We start from the raw sequence: 16597 nt of genomic DNA on the forward strand, positions 1-16597 counted from the left end.
TATATATATATATTGTTATAAGATTTCTTGAAGGCACCGTGGAAGGCACTAGGGACAGATCTTCTTTTTGACACTACTTCTCTTTGCTCAAGACACTTTTCCCATGCTGCAAAGCTGTGAGTTACAGTATTTATTAGTAGTTATGTAGCCACTATTTTTCAAAACGTGACAATGAGCAAATTTGACTACAAAATGAATCTTTCCTTCAGAAAAAAAAGTCCAGATCTTGCGACTTACAGCTAGACTTTGCTGGCCAGTGCAGTGCCATCATCAGGACTTTTGGTTTACGTACTATAGTGGGTTAGTTTGAAGTTATGTAATGACCATAAATTCTGAAAAATAGCAAAAATTAAAAAACTACTTTTTGTGCTGATTTAAGTCTTAAGAGAATAAGGGCCACTGGAAAAAAAATCCAATGTTATTTAAAAAAAAATTAATTACTTTTTTTCTAAGAAAAAAGTAAAAATTCCGAGATTAAAGTCAGAATTATGATTTTTTTCTTACAATTCTATGATTGACTTTAATCCTAGATTTATGGAAAAAAAAATAACAATTCTGACATTAATTCCTATTTTTATTTCTCTGGAAAAATATTAATAAAAAATTTGGGGGACATTTTTTTTTTTTTCCACTGGCTCTTATCCTCTTTCGTAAAAGTGTGACTTTTCCCCCAAAGACCTTTAAGTAACCATGCTGTAAGAGATGCTTTAAATTTTGAAGCATATTGGCAGACTTTGGGATTACTTTACTCACATCAGTTGTTTTTATATGAAAACAGCACATTTAACAAAAATAAGTAAAGCTATAAATGTGCTACTGTTGTAAACTTTCATAGAGAGAAAAATTCTCAGGTCTATTAACACAATCTGAGGTTAGTTCAGCTTGGCGATGGGTTATTTAGCCCTCACTGGTTATATCTGAATGGATCTAATCGCTTTTTGAGGGTCGTCATTTGTCTCATGTCAACAATCTCAAGATTTGTTTTGTCTGACAAACTCCAGACAGGATATGATGACCTTTTCAGAACTTCCTGTACTCTCAGGTGAATCAGCTGATTTCTCCTCTGTCCTCTGATCCCTTCCTGACTGACTGGCATTTGTTTTGTTTTGACTGGAGCACCCAGAGTGCCGCTCTGCTATTAAATCAGATGACATCAGATTGGGCCCCTTTACCTGCTCTCTGAGCAGTGTCCTACTTTATGGGACTTGACCTTCCTGGAGTCACTGCAGTCAGGGAAATAAAGAAGTATTATCAATCTGCTGCTGTCACAAACCCAGACCATCCCGCTGGCAGCTCTGCAAAGTTTGCACTGATCTCACAAGGTCACACTTTGATTTGCTGCAAGAGTAAACGCACTTGGTGCACTTTGGGGAGCCAATATCTAAAATGAAATGAACTCTTTTTGTTTTATTTGTTCCTTGACAGGATGATTGATGGTCAAAAAAGCTGCACGACTTCACCTGACGACCTTCCGTCTGAACAGACTGCAGTCTGACGGAGCAGGACCAGAGTGGGACCAGAGGCTGTGGAGCTCTGCGGCGTCTTTTTTCCCACTGACCCAGAGCCTGTGGCCTCTTTTACTGTCCCACTTTCCTGCAGGTAACCTAAAAATGGGACTGTATGAGGCACTGTGGCGTGTTAACATCATTTATCTCCATCAATCCTTGAGTTGATGCCTATACCTTGAAACTCACACACACACTTGAGTGTCTGAGTATGACAGGAGGAAATGTTGGACTATGCCTCCGGTCATTTTATAGAAAACTAAGCCCCTACAATATTAGAGCAGGGGTACATAAAAAAATTAACAAATAACGCTAAATAATACAATTAAATCATGATGTTACAAGTATGGGAATGTGACTTGTGGGAGTGTCACCATAAATATCTTGGGAGTTCAGTCAGTTAGCTTGCAATCGCACCCATTTAGCGGTGTTATTGAGGCAAACAAACCAAGTTCCAGTAGTGCTTTCCAGCATAGCTAGACAAGGAAGTATTTATTGCCAAAGGAGATGGGGCGATATTCACCCTTTGCTGTAGGACATCAAGTGCGCAGAGTCTTTTTGAGACCAAACATGAAAAAAAACTTCAGAGAACTTCAACACATTCAAAATGTTCTGTACTTTTAAAAAACCAATGGGAGGAAGTTATACAATTTCTCACTGCACAGTGAAGCTTAAAAGAACAGAAAAGCACTCAGAGAGCGCAGACCTCCGCCAAGCATATTGTAATTATGACGCAACATTTTAATTCCTACTTTAATGTTATACTCCCTTTCAGCAGACTGTCTGCTACAATTTGGTGCAGATTTGTACGATAATTTGTTACCTGACAGTGTTGAAAATTATGATGACCCAGTACATATTTCATAATCCGGATCTTAGTATCCAGAATGTTGCCAGGATCTGGATCGTACTTTTACATCTGTCAGAAATTATGGTGACCTTGTCTTGTATTGATTTGCAAAGCAATCTGACCATTTATGGTGAAGTTGTATACACATATGGGAAAACAGCCCTATCTCACAATGATACAGGATCCTTTAAAAAAAGTCCTGGATCCAGACAGTGATCCGGATCACCTCCAAAATTTAATCACTTCATTCTTATCCCATTTTGAACATTTCCTGAACATTTCATCAAGATCAGTTTGTTAGTTTTGAGTTATGTTGTTCACAGACAAACAAATGAACAGACAAACTCCTAATAACTCTTCATAACCTCTTTGGCGGAGGTAATAATTCGCTGACGGATAATACAAAAGGAGATTTTCATATCGACTGCCCAATTTTGATTTGATGGACTGCCAAATAAAAACACAGTCATGTCAAGAATCAAAGAGATTCCCCTTTCAGCAAGAACTGTGGAAAGGCAGCAAACTTCTGAATTTACATGATTCTGGATGAAAGTGTTAATATCAACAATGTCCCAGGCACGGCCATTGTGGCTAGATTAAACAGTCAAAGACTGTTAGAAGTTGAGTGCGAAACTCTGCTGTGAACATGTTCAAATTAGTGGTGTCAAGCTATTTAAAAAATGATCCAATTAATTACAAGGTTTTTAATTAATTAATTGAATTAATCACATTTTTATCTCTTATCTGCTTAAGGTCCCCAAATAAAGAATTTGGATTCAAGGACATTACATAATTGTAGTGCATGACTAATCAAATGAAAACACGAAAAAACAGAAGATTTGAAACCCCACATTTTTTTTCAACTGGACAATATTAAAATGTCTGTGTTCGCTGCCATTGGCATCTGATGGAGCTTGTCAATCAAAATCATGCTCGTGAACTACTGTGCGTGAGAGCGGTGCGCTCTTTGGATGAGAGCTCTGCATGGATATGAGGAGAAGATGTGGGATGACAGAGACATAGTGAGACGCTGCACATCAGAAAAGTTCAGGCAGCTCACGCTCCAACGGAGGATGTGTTGTTGTAGTTCAGAGAGAAAGAGCGGCGGGATCGTGAGAAAAGACGATGGAGATCATGGAGAGGATCAAAGGATGGAGCGCCCGAGATCCTCCTAAAAGAAAAGTTTGTTTTGTCTGTTTTTTGGATCAAAAACAAAAAGAGAGACATAAAAGAAGAGAGTCCACTCTTTTTAGTTAGTTTTGGTGTTTACATGGTCCTAGAAAACAAGATGCTCTGAAATTTGCCGGCAGCCAATGAGTTAATTATGTGTCAATTTTTGTAACGCGTGTAATTAACTAATCTAATTAACATGTTGATGTGACAGCCCTAGTTTGAATACTGCAAAAATACTAAAAACAACAGAAAATAGATAACTTACAAATGATTTTATGAAGGAAGCGTCACCATTTCATGTAATTTGAATAATATTTCACCGTAATATCAGCAGTAACTTACTGGGAAACGTTTATTTCTATCAAAAGCAAAGGATTGTGGGAAAAAGAAGACGTCATAATGATTTTTCAGTCAATTACTGTAAAATTTGCAGAAACCTTTTTATAGCCAAGCAATGCTCTAATAATTTCCTGGCCACCCTAATTAAATTGAAGCACCAGGAATATATTCAGTGGAAAAGCTTGTTTCAACTTTAAAAATAGGCGTCTGCTGCGTAACACATGACACAACCTACAAAGGACACTTTCAGTCTGTTTCTCCTGAAAGCGGAGAAACTCTAATGTGGCCTTTAATCGACCTCTGTGTTGAGCAGAAATTGGTTTTGACAGGAGTGGCGTATTTTGTGCTGCCCTGAGAGCGCGCTTCATTAGCATGCTTCATTACACAAATACTTTTCTCAAGTACAACTTCATCAATTCTTATACAGCGGTGTGCTATGAGTCTATTTCCAGGGCGCTGTTTATCACTCAGAGTCCCTATGGATGGCACTCTGAAGGAGACGGAGGGGATTTTTTTTTTTTACTTTTCACACAGATGTCGAAGTAAGGAAGGAAAAAAAAATCAGCTCTGGAGGAAGGGATGCAGCTGCTATATGAGGAGGAGGAGGAGGAGGTGGTGGAGAAAAGAAAGGGGACACAATCAGATGGTAGAGGTGGAAAGAGAGAATGAGGAAATAATGAGGGAGTAAAATGAAAAAGAGCCAGGAGAAATGGAGGAAGCGAGAAAGATGAGAGTAAAAATGAAAAAGGATGAGGGGAGAAAAGCATCTTTAGCATTTAAATGAGTCACGACAGAGGGCACAGCACCCTTTGCCTCGCAGCGTTTGGATTCAGGACCTGGAAGTAATGAGGAAGGCCAAACAACAGATGACTTTCCGTCGAGAATATTAAACCTCATTTTATCTGGACGACAAGCCTGCATTTGTTATCAGAGCTGGAAATATACATCGGCGGCTGCACATGGTTAAATATATCTGCTGTGAGAAGGACGTGTGCAGCAGTTTTCTTCCTCTTAACCACGTCTGTGTGTATAATTTCATGGTTAATAGTATAACATGTCACACAGAGGCTCAGCCATGGTGTAATAATGATTCCCAGAGCGCACGGCGCCTCGTTAATGTTCTGTCAAAATGCTGCGTGACGGAAGAATAACGGCGTAAGTGTGTGTGTGTGTGAGCTGCTGTGATTGAGCGTCCGATGAAAAGTGCCCCGTCAGTGATATCCCATCATGCCTTCATGTGAATAAAACATGTGGGGTGTGTGATCAAGGCTTTACTGCACTTAAATTCCTGTGGATTTCCATGAAGTGGGGATCGCTGGGTGTGTGTTCATGTTTGTACACACTCTGACACACACACTCCTGCGGTGTGTATCTGGTAACCCCCCGGGGGGCAGGGTGGTTATGTGTTATGTAAGGAGCTCAGGAGGAGAGAGGTGGGGGTTTCACACACACCGTTCACGCTCAGGCTTATCGCCCCAGGGCTCTGCAATGAGCACGCTGTGTGACTGATAAGAAATAAGTGTGTGTGTGTGAGACAGGGAGTGTGTGTGAGAAAAATGAGCAGAAGCAAGAGAGAGAGACAGAATGTATTTTTAAAAGATTAAATACTCACCGGTGTGTGACATGCAAAGAGATTTTGAGTGTGTGAAAGCAGAAGACATTTAGCATGGTGTGTGTGTGTGTGTGTCTCTGTGTGTGTTTGCATGGCTCCTGTCAAACTGAGTCTGAACCTGCTTTCATCTCCAAGGCCTTTTTTGTTGAGTTGTTTTATTACACTGCACATCTTTTGGTCTGAAGTAGTGATGTGCGGATCGATACTGAAATATAGATACTTTGATTTTCCAACCAAAATATCAATACTTTTGATACTTCAGTCATTTCTCCTGTAAATCATTAACAGAAACATGGTAAAAAGTAACAAAACTGTTGAGAACTTATCTGAATGATACACCGTTCAGTGGGAACTACTTTTCCTTCCGCCTAGGTCAGTGCGTAATGTGCAAGCTCAGCTGCACGCTGTTCAGTCTGTCACTAAGAGTGCGTCTCAAAGCTCCAAAGTTCCATCCTTCCTTCCTCCACATGCGTCGTTCACTTGCGTCTTAGTCCCTCCCACCAGAGATGCATGAAAGAGACGTGAGATTTTCAGAGCAATGACATCCTCTCCTCCGGAGCGTCACATGAAGCGACGTGTTTCAGTGATGACGGCATCAGCTGATCACCTCTGGATCATCTGTCAGTCAGCTCTAACAGCTGTTTGTGTGTCCTGCACATGTGCGCTGTAATAACTCTGATCAAACATAAACAGTAACAGAGCTTTGTCTGTTCCTTTAACCAGTTAAACACATTACCATGAAGAAAACCTGCTCTCTGTTTATTCTGAGTCCTGTTTAAAAGCTCATGGATCACTTTACCGGTAAAATGCGTAATTGTTGGATTATTTATTTAGCCTTTATCTAGAGCACATCTGATCATGAACTCTGAAACTTTTTAATATAACCCAGTTTATTGTGGAAGATATTATATATTAGATTTCAGTTTTCAGTTTAATCCTCCATTCTATTGATTTGATGATGATTGTGTTCAGTACTTTGTGCTTTAAATTCACATCAAACATTTTATTACCAGATTTCTGCCCCGTTTCTGAACAATCCTCAGTGCCTGTCCTCAGCTCGTCTTTTCTCTCATTAAACTCTGTTGTGTTTGTGAAGTTTCATGTGGAGAAGTCTGAGCCGCTGCAGCATCCAAACAGAGAGTGATATTCCTTATGGGGGCGTGTCTGTCAGTGAAAAGACTTCCTTAAAGCCAGATCATACCTCCTCCAATCAGTCTCCTCCCTTCTCAGAGCACAATTTTTGCTTTGGAACAGCCTCCAAAGTGGCCACTCAGAAAGTACTTTCAGCGCCACAGAGGAGAGAGGAGACAGGAGACAGGAGACAGGAGACACGAAATTATCGCTCTGAGACGCACCCTTCGTCTGTGAAAGCCAAGACACTGTTTGTGATGTATGTTGAGCACTGTTGCTGTTAGAGCTGTTCGTTTGGAGTAATAATTGTTGTATCAGAGAGATAATCTCACAGCTAGGGATGGGTATCAAACTGGGTACTTTTATAGGTACCAACCAAATTCAGTCACAAGATTACCGATTCACGTAAAATCAAAAGGTACCATGTTTAGGTAGTGTTTAGGAGTGGAAGAGTAGCTGATTTTCCATGCTGGGTATGAACACAGCATTGCAAGGTTATTGAAGAATAAATATGTTAAATTGAAAAGAAAAAAAAAAGAAGATTTTTATCATTAAAATGAATGTATATCTATTACCACATAAACGCAAAAAAAGTACCAAAAATTGGTACCGTACCGTTACTGATTGCCAGGTACTGGGCATCAGTACTGTATCATTTCAATTGTGAAAGGTACCCATCCCTACTCACAGCAAAAAGCCTAGATTTATTCAGGTCAAATTACCTGAAGAATTGATCGTTTAAAGTGGAATACAAACACCAGGTGTCGTTAAATTACACAGAACATTTGCAATAAAACAGTCAAAATACTTTCTAGGAAACGTGAAAAAAAATAACATTTAACCTATAAAATATATCCATCATAATTAACAACCTCTCTCATTTGCTTTAACTGTTGAATAAATAATTCAAAATATAGGTATTGACAAACTTGTGAAATTATTGTAGCATTCATCTATTTAATTAAATATTGTACTGGCAAATTCAATTTAGTGATATGGTGCGAAATGCACTCATTTAAAAAAAGAATTAGAAAAATAATTAAAACATCAATTAAAATGGGGTTTACTTGTGTTGTATGTCTTAAGCAGCTGTTTCACACTTCAAACATTAATGTTTCAGAGATTTTATGAGACATAATTTCATAAAGGCAGCATGTTGCACCTGTTTTCAAAGTGTTAGAAGAATCAATAAAAAGCACACTGCTCCCCTCTGCATGCTGTTTCAAAGCCCTCTACACGCTGTCACACAGCAACATGATTGGGAAGCATATTGCCTGTGTGTCTGTGCAGGCAACTTTGCCATGGCTGGGATTTGAGGGGGTTGTTCTATAAATACACTCGGTGCTAGAGGAGAATCTAGGCTGCACAAACACACAGACATGCCAACATACAGCCCTGCTACAACGCACACTGTGAACCAGAGAGAAGAAACACAACCCCGACACGGCGGCAGACTGCTCAGCGTGAGCGAAACCGCCCCGTGCAATTACATAAGCTCACCTAATAATAACTCCTGAGAAGATAAGGTGTGAGGAGGCAGATTTCATGGTCCCTGACAATCAAAAGCATCAGACAAGTCAAACACAATCAGCTCGAAAAAGGCCGATCAGATCAGTGACAGCAGCTGAGCACGTCCTATGGGACACACTCTTTGGTAATACGAGTCTCAAGGCCACAGCAGGCCGTCAGTCTGACACCAGAATCACGCTGACACATGACAGATCTGTAACAACCGTGTATTTATGGGAACAAGGGAACATTGCAGTGTGTCATCACCCATTTTATTCTTTCTACAAATTGAGAAATGAGTCTTTAAAATACAACAGGGAAGAGAAGCAGCATCCTGAGACTCTTCAAAGAACGATGAGAGACTGTGAGTGCAACAGCGTCACACTCCAGCAGTGGTCAGTGTGATCAAACTGGACAAAATAAGATCAATGGCTCAAAGAGGCACTAAAAAAAACATTAAGTTTGCAGCAGGGTCAATATCATCACTTCATACTGTAAAAATCATTTTTTAGTGGCCGAGCAGTTAAACTGTGTGACCCCTCTGCAGAGCACGTTACTGCATATCGCTCCCAAATCTCTCCTCCAGTTTCTATATCCACGCTCCACTCCTCCCAATGAAAAAGGAATTAAACTCCAAAACAAAACTTTAAAAATCATTCCCCAAAGGCTGCATAGGTTTTTGAACTGTGCCTTTCCTGATTGGGCTCTCTTTTTTTTTTTTTTTTGTGCTAAAAATTGAAGAAAATGCTCAGGTTTTGGTTTAAGCCAGTGCATTAAACATCTAACAACTCAAGGTTCTTCAAATTCATGCAAGCGTCAAATTTGGTGCTTACTGGTTTGCATATTTCCCCCCACAATGACCTCAAACCACTGACTGTATATAGAGTGGACAGCGGGGCTTCGCCATTTACTATAGTACGGTTTTGAAGCCAAAATACCCCCGTCACAGGTGCCGCCATTGGCAGCCAGAGTCTGCGCAGTAGAGGCTATGGGGGACTCAGAGAGATTTTGGGTGGAGCCAGGTGACAAAAATAATTATAATATTTTTCTTTCAATAGTCTAACCTCTTCTTGGCTCCCCCTCCTGACATATTTTACAATTCCTGAAAAAAATATACAAGGGGGGTATCTGTCAATCATCATTAAACGTGACGTAAAACTTCGTTTTTAACCTCTTATAACTAATGTTAACAAACCTTTAAGAAAAAAAGAGGACTTGAATACAGGGCAGCCAAACAATATCTTCAAATCACCAAAACAATCGGATGTGAGAAACATTTCTACCAGGTGTATTAATTTTTTAAAGTTTGACCATAGTCCATCTGGAATGAGTGCGGAGATGGATTTTTTGACCTAAACAGGAGGTCTTTGAGTTACGTGGTTCTTGACTTACGTTGTTTTGACTTTACGACGTTAATAAAAATATGTGCATAACAAAATAGAGAAGGTTTCGACGCAAACTAGTTTTTGACACAGAGTGTCAGAATACACAACTACGCAGTGCTACACGGTCAATAGCATCGTCCACTTTGTCTCGAGTCACAAGTATATATTACATTATGTATATATTCTTTATTTTAACTGAAATGTGTGTTTTGTCTGTACTGTTTCCCAAGAATATGGAGTACAATACATATATTTGGATAGTTATTTAGAGATTTAGGGGGTATTTAGAGTGAAAATCCAACTTACGCAGAATTTCAGGCTACAACGCGTTGTAGGAATGGAACTCGTTCGTAACTCAAGGATCGCCTATACTGCAGCCATCCACCAGGGGGAGCAGTTTTTGTGGCAACCTCTCAAGATGACATCAATTTTTCTACAGTATATGCCTCAAACAGCTGCAGATACAGTATGAAAGTAATCACCTCTGGGTTAATGGTGGACTTCCTTTCTTATGCTATGAAAATTAATATTTACATCCCCCAACAATAACCTCAGCAGCTCCACTGGTCCTCCGTCCTCACTCTTCTGAACGCTGTAATGGTGAACAGCTGGTCTCTTTTACTGCTGCACAGCTCATTACCTGTGAAGCTGCTCTCCGCTTTAAGGTCGTTCTTCAATGACACTTTTTAAAAATGCCTGCATGTCTGATTCGGGGTTCCGGTCAAGCTGCAGCAAACAAGGAGTAGAAGTATTAAACTCACTGTGGCACAGCACATGAAGACTATGATGAAGGTCCCGATGACTCCTCCGATCCCCACCAGCCAGGTCATCCTGAGGAAGAGGATGACGCCGAAGATGTTCTGGATGCACGGCAGGTAGACGCCCATCAGGGTGCCGAGCTGGGGGGCCTGAAGGAGGAAGAGGAGAAGTAAAACTTGATAAGGATTCATGTAACTTTAAAGTCAAGGTGGTACAGATTTTTTGTTATCCTTTTCATTCCACATCAAATTGATGAATGATTTGACCTATGGCTAAGCTGCCCTCAAATGGGATCAGCCAATCACAGTGCGTATAGCCTTCCAATACACTGGGACAGTCATTGAAATACATTACAGAAGGTTAGTTTTCATTTGGTTTCATGAGGTTTTTCTGAGAATTTAAGTTTAAAACTGGTCAAACTGTGTTTGCTGAGAGGCTGGGTGATGGGATGTACTTTTTCTACCCTTTAATAAGCCACATCTCAACTAAGAAAAGTGTCTCCTTTGGATAAAATTGTGCAGTAGACCACATCAACTCAGCATGAATAAAATGAAGAAAGATGACGTTGACATTGTATTTGAGGCAGCAGTTTGTGACTTTGCTGTAAAGAAATATAAAGTTATCTTTAACATTAGAACCACCACCGCAGTCTGACGAACTGCTGTGATTATCTATAGCATTAGCTAAAGTTAGCCTAACGTTAGCTCCTAGCTGCGTAATTCATCATGTCTCTTTGTTTGTTGGGAGTTCATTGGCCTATTTTGTTCTATTTTTTGTTCTTTGGTGATCGTACATCATTGTTAGCTGTTGTCCAAAGGGCTTTTGTTAAGCCAACATTAGCTTCTGGAGCTTAGCTTCATTAGCTTATCTGTAATAGCTGAGATAACAAAGGTTGTCAAACGTTGTGCTGAGGGATTCAGTGTAAATACTGTAGCTCCAAACTAACAGACACACTCTTGGTGAAGATGGTAAAAAGGACGTTATATTTTTGTCATAACCAATGCTGATTCTCTATCTTGTTTTCTAGGATGCTAATGCTAGCCAGATGCTGTTTGTCACATATGATAACATCCGGATCTGTAACTTTTCGCTCGTAACTCAGCTTTTTAATGACCCTCTTAACATTAAAATGATTAATACATTCCTCCAATGTGGAGTTAGGGGCTTTTTGGTGACTTCTAGATCAGTGTTTCTTAAAGTGGGGTCTGCGAACCATAGCTTGGGCGTCCACAGAATAAGTTTAAATTGATTGAAAAAGAGTGCTTTATCATTGAAAAAGCATATCAACAAACTGGGATCTCTTGCTCCAGTAAAATCAGCTCCCTTTTTTTGTTGATACTCTAACCTAATAAAGGTTTTTGCAATAAGATCAGTTCAAATGATCGTGGTGTGTCTATTACTACATATCATGCAACAAACCTACTTTGGTGCAGTGGCGTGCACAGACTTTTTGGAGGGCAAGGGAGAAAAAGAAGAAGAAAAAAGGCACACACAACATTTTTTTTGTCACCTAAGAGAGCAGTTTATCATTTTTTAACCATCAAAAAAGGCAGTTAAGTCTGTTTTGCCAACCAGAGGGGGAACTTCGGCATATGTTAAACATTTCCTCAAAGTTTACAAAATGAATTACATGAAAAGTTTAAATGTAGCCTAATTCTTGTTGCAAAATAATATAAGTTAAATTAATTAATAGTTTAAGTATCATGTTAATTATCTAGAACCCCTGTTCTAGATGATATGGGATCTTTCCGTCTCATAACTCAGAGTCTGAGATGGCTCGAATCAAACAACAGGAGGCAAAGCTCTGTCTCTCCTTCTCTTTTCCATCACAGGCCTTCAACAGCAGATGTGCAGCATTGCTTAATGACTCCTGCTTCACTTTTGGCATCTCTGTGAATCAATAAAAGTCAACACAGCAGCCGGGCATGCTGGGAACCACAGTGTGCTAATTTTCTTAATGAATTGCCTTTTGTTTTTCGAGGGTCACGCACAAAGAAAAACACTGCAGATGGTCGGTTTGCCAGGAAGACAAAACTTCACAGGTTGTGACTTTCAGAGGCTGGATTTGAAATTTTGATGCATTGCTTGGGGCTGAAATAACAGTTTTTTACTTCAGTATGAGGAGCTTTGTTGGTTTTAATTTATTGCAAACATGCCTCTTCAGTTGAATTCTGCTAAAGCTCTAGTTTATTAGCCTGAATCGTTAAATGCAGAATTTGCAAGTTAATTCAGCATTTTAAAGTAAAAAGAGTCTTTTTGTCCAGGTCCATCAAATTAATTTGTTTAATTTTCTCACAGTCCAACAAGAACAAAAACTTTCGAATCAGGAAGTAGTCTGGTCTTCTTCGTGCAGTGGATTTGTTGGGCTCAGTTTTGCTGCAGTGCTGTCCCCGGTGAGGATCAGTGAACAAAACGAGAGCTGCTCTCCACGTCCTCGAATCTGTTTCAAGGCCGTTCGGCTGAAGGCAATCATTCACTGGTTTTGTCTCATCACAGATTGATTAATTGGGGTTTTCTTTCCTGAAGGTTTGGCATGATTGTTAAAGTGTGTGTCTTTGAGTGTGTGTGTGCTTTAAGCTCTTATTTGTGTATGTACAGTATACAAATGTGTCCTTGTGTGTGATATCATGTGTGTGCACCAATGTAATGGCTTGTATTAAACCAGAAGGACACACGAGCTGACCCTGACCGCAGTCGGAGTCGTTCCCATCTCAAGGACAACGCGGCCGTTGTTTGGTAATCACTCTGGAATCAGCTGACCTGACATTTTGTTTGGCTTCTGCATGTGTGGAAATGCATCTACAAGGATTTACACTTTTTAAAGGCTTGGCTGTGTTTGATGCATCATTATCAGACTTCTGAGACTCTCAAGTACCTACAGATATCATCCTCAAAGTCGAGTATTGGCAAGGCAGTATGTTCATGTTTTCTTTTATCTTCAGTTTAAAAGGAGATCATTAAAAATGCCATTACTTGTTTATACTTGGTTATGGATATTAAAATTTCAGCGGATGGACAAAAGATGAAAGAGAAACCCAGCATCAGGAAGTGACGGCAGATGCTGGATGCATAAAGTGGACTTTTAATCAAATCATCCTGACAAGTGGCTGACATCACATGAATAATATTGTTTGTGAAGCTACAGTTGGTGATTTGTTTGGAGAGGTTTGCTCTCCAGCATTTATAATGAACTGTTTGAAGAGGAGAGGAGAGGAGAGGAGAGGAGAGGAGAGGAGAGGAGAGGAGAGGAACAGACACAGAACAAGTCCAAACAGGTCTTGCAAATATAATTATCTTCTAATTTCCTTTAGATAAACAACAGAGTGAGAGCTCACACAAGGAACTATAATTAGTGAGCTTATCACTCTGGAAACCCTCGATGTGGCTGAGGAGAGCTGCAAACGGCTTATGAACATGTCAAATCAAATCAAATCCAATCATATTATGCAATCATATTGCTTCATATTACATCATATCATAACATATCATATCTTATCAAATCAGATCATGTGTATACATGCATATACGCTGCATCACACATTTTGTCACATCGCTCAGGGACATGGACACAATTGGATATTGAGGATGGTTCTATATGACATTGTTACAGAGGAAAGTAACATAATTGTGTTAGTTTGATCATTTAGTGGAGATTTTCCCCCAGTGTGGGTCATGAACAGTGACACCATATCATGACAAACTGCAATCATCATGTATAAGGCAAAAAAACAGACCACTCCCAGAAAATACCCATTTTTCTTGGTAATCAGGAGGATGGCAATCAATCAAAGGGGGAAAATAAATTCAAAATTAAAAACATACAAACAGCCATAAAAAGCTTCTGTATATCTACATCCGGGGACAAAATTTGGAACAATCAAGGCGAGGAACTCAAGCAAAGTCCAAATATCCATCAGTTTAAAATAAAGTACAAGAATATATTACTTGGAGTACAGTGGATAATGACTAATCACAATTAATATCAATAATTAAATAATATTGCATGGAGATGAGAGCCTAAGAAGCCAATTTGAATGTGTGTATGTATGAATGTATATAAGTAAGTAGGGATGGGTACTGGGGCTGCGCGGTGGTGCAACGGTTAGTGCTGCACCCTCACAGCAAGAAGGTCACCGGTTCAAATCCCCACCTCGGCCGGTGGGTCTTTCTGTGTGGAGTTTGCATGTTCTCCCCGTGCATGCGTGGGTTCTCTCCGGGTACTCCGGCTTCCTCCCACAGTCCAAAAACATGCTTACCAGGTTAATTGGTCACACCAAATTGTCCCTAGGTGTGAGTGTGTGCGTGCATGGTTGTCTGTCTATGTGTCAGCCCTGCGATTGACTGGCGACCAGTCCAGGGTGTACCCTGCCTCTCGCCCAATGATTGCTGGGATAGGCTCCAGCCACCCGCGACCCTAAACAGGATAAGCGGTATAGAAAATGGATGGATGGATGGATGGGATGGGTACTGAATAAGGTACTTTTATAGGTACCGACTGAATCCTGTCAAAAGTACTGGGTAACGATTCATGTAAAATCAAAAAGGTATCATAATTAGGTACCTAAATGCATCCTTGTGACTGTGAGGGAGTGGAAGAGTAGGTAATTTTCCATGCTGCATCACTGCAGGGTTATATACTGAAGAATTAATATGTTGAATTTAAATGTATCTTTCATAATAATAATAATAATAATAATAATAATAATAATAATAATAATAATAACAATAATAATAATAATAATAATAATAATAATAATAATAATTATTATTATTATTATTATTATTATTATTATTATTATTATTATTATTATTATTATTATTATTATTATTTACCACATAAGCACAAAAAAGTCCCAAAAATTGGTACCATTGAGTTCCGGTACCTATTACTCGCTACTGGGTATCGGTATGGTATTGTTTCGTTATCGCATGTGCATGTGTTTGTATTATATATTTGCATATATGAGCATATAAATATATATAAATATAAATATAATTGTATCCGTTATTGTAAAGTTCTGAACAAAAATAGAGGCTGAATTATAAAGAAAACATGCAAACAGGACATTTTTCATCTGTTTTTATGTTTTGTCTTTTTTGTTGCCACAAGTCCCCTGAAGTGACTAATCCTGAATAACAACAGAATCCATAGTGGCAGATTCATCTAAAAAAAAAAAAAAAAAAAAGCAACATGTGGACAATGTTTGCCTTATTTTGGTCCAATACCCTAAATTAAGCCTCTAAGGCTCTTTTTATTTCACATTTGTCTCCTGCAAATGCTATTATGGTGGCTGCAGGCTAAAAGGTTTTGATGTCCTTGATTTAGAGAATCAGCTTTAACCTATGTTAGAGTCTAGAGCCCAGTTTTTTTTTCTTTAACAGCACATTTAATCAAGTTTTAACCCATCAAAAAATGCCATCTGATTTAGAATTTTATACAATACTCCATAATTGCCTCAGCTCTTACTTGACCCATATTCCAGTATAATCTGGATGTCAGTTTTGCCCTTGCTGCTTTGCTTCAAAAACACCTCCACTTATAACAGTTACTAACCGAACAATTTGTTACTGTCTTCTATTGGTTTTATGTGTTGCGATGATTGGCAGATGCATATTTACTCAGTGACACTCCATGTTCATGCTTCTCCTCTGCCGAGCGGAAATGTCACACACACCCTTGCCTCTCCTACAACTTAATCCTCACAGCAGGAAACCTCTCCACCTTCAGCCTCATTGCGTTTTAATCAAAGAGTCACATCGAGGCCTCCACAGGTTTCAGCAGCAGAGAACAAACCTCGTCCGTCTCTGTCACCTCCCCCTCTATATGATAATGATGTGCACAGTTTGCTATGCTAATCAGATTGTGACTCACTGTGACTATGCCCTTCAGTGTGTGGAGGGGAATTTTCATCCTCTGCTTGTCAAGGATCTAAATAATATTTTTTTATGGAAGCTGAGGCTCTGGGAGGGCTCCTGTTCAAACTACATTTGAATCAGCGAAGGGATGTTTGCAGTTCCTGGAATATTTTGCGCTTGCTTGTTCCCACGTGCTGCCACATGGAGCAGCAGCCTGGACAAACAACCCTGCTGTCATCTCGAATCAACTCAACTTTATTTATTCCACTTCTCGTACAAACACGCAACTCAAAGTGATTCACATCAGAACAAACAGGTTAAAAATAAGAGAAGGGATGTGTAGCAAGAGATTCAGTTTAGACAGACTTCAAAATTCAAAACAGTGACAGAAATAAATAAATAAAATCAGCGATGAAATCTGACTGAATATTATTACACCCTTTCACCCATGTATTAATATCTCCATGACACCCAGACC

The 16597-nt window shown here is 39.4% G+C and overlaps 1 protein-coding gene across 3 annotated transcripts in view; it reads right to left on the reverse strand.

Annotated features, from left to right (window-relative positions):
- Positions 1-16597, reverse strand: part of slc12a5a (solute carrier family 12 member 5a) — a 261991-nt gene that overhangs the window by 41028 nt on the left and 204366 nt on the right. For all 3 annotated transcript variants that reach the window (XM_074668575.1, XM_074668583.1, XM_074668592.1), the window contains exon 4: positions 10266-10412. In XM_074668575.1, the coding sequence (XP_074524676.1) occupies positions 10266-10412 (147 nt within the window). The remainder of the gene's footprint in view (positions 1-10265; positions 10413-16597) is intronic.

Source organism: Halichoeres trimaculatus, unplaced genomic scaffold, assembly GCF_033239565.1.
Source record: "Halichoeres trimaculatus isolate MK-OKI-2021-1 unplaced genomic scaffold, fHalTri1.1 fHalTri1_scaffold_1, whole genome shotgun sequence".
NCBI classification, from domain to species: domain Eukaryota; kingdom Metazoa; phylum Chordata; class Actinopteri; order Labriformes; family Labridae; genus Halichoeres; species Halichoeres trimaculatus.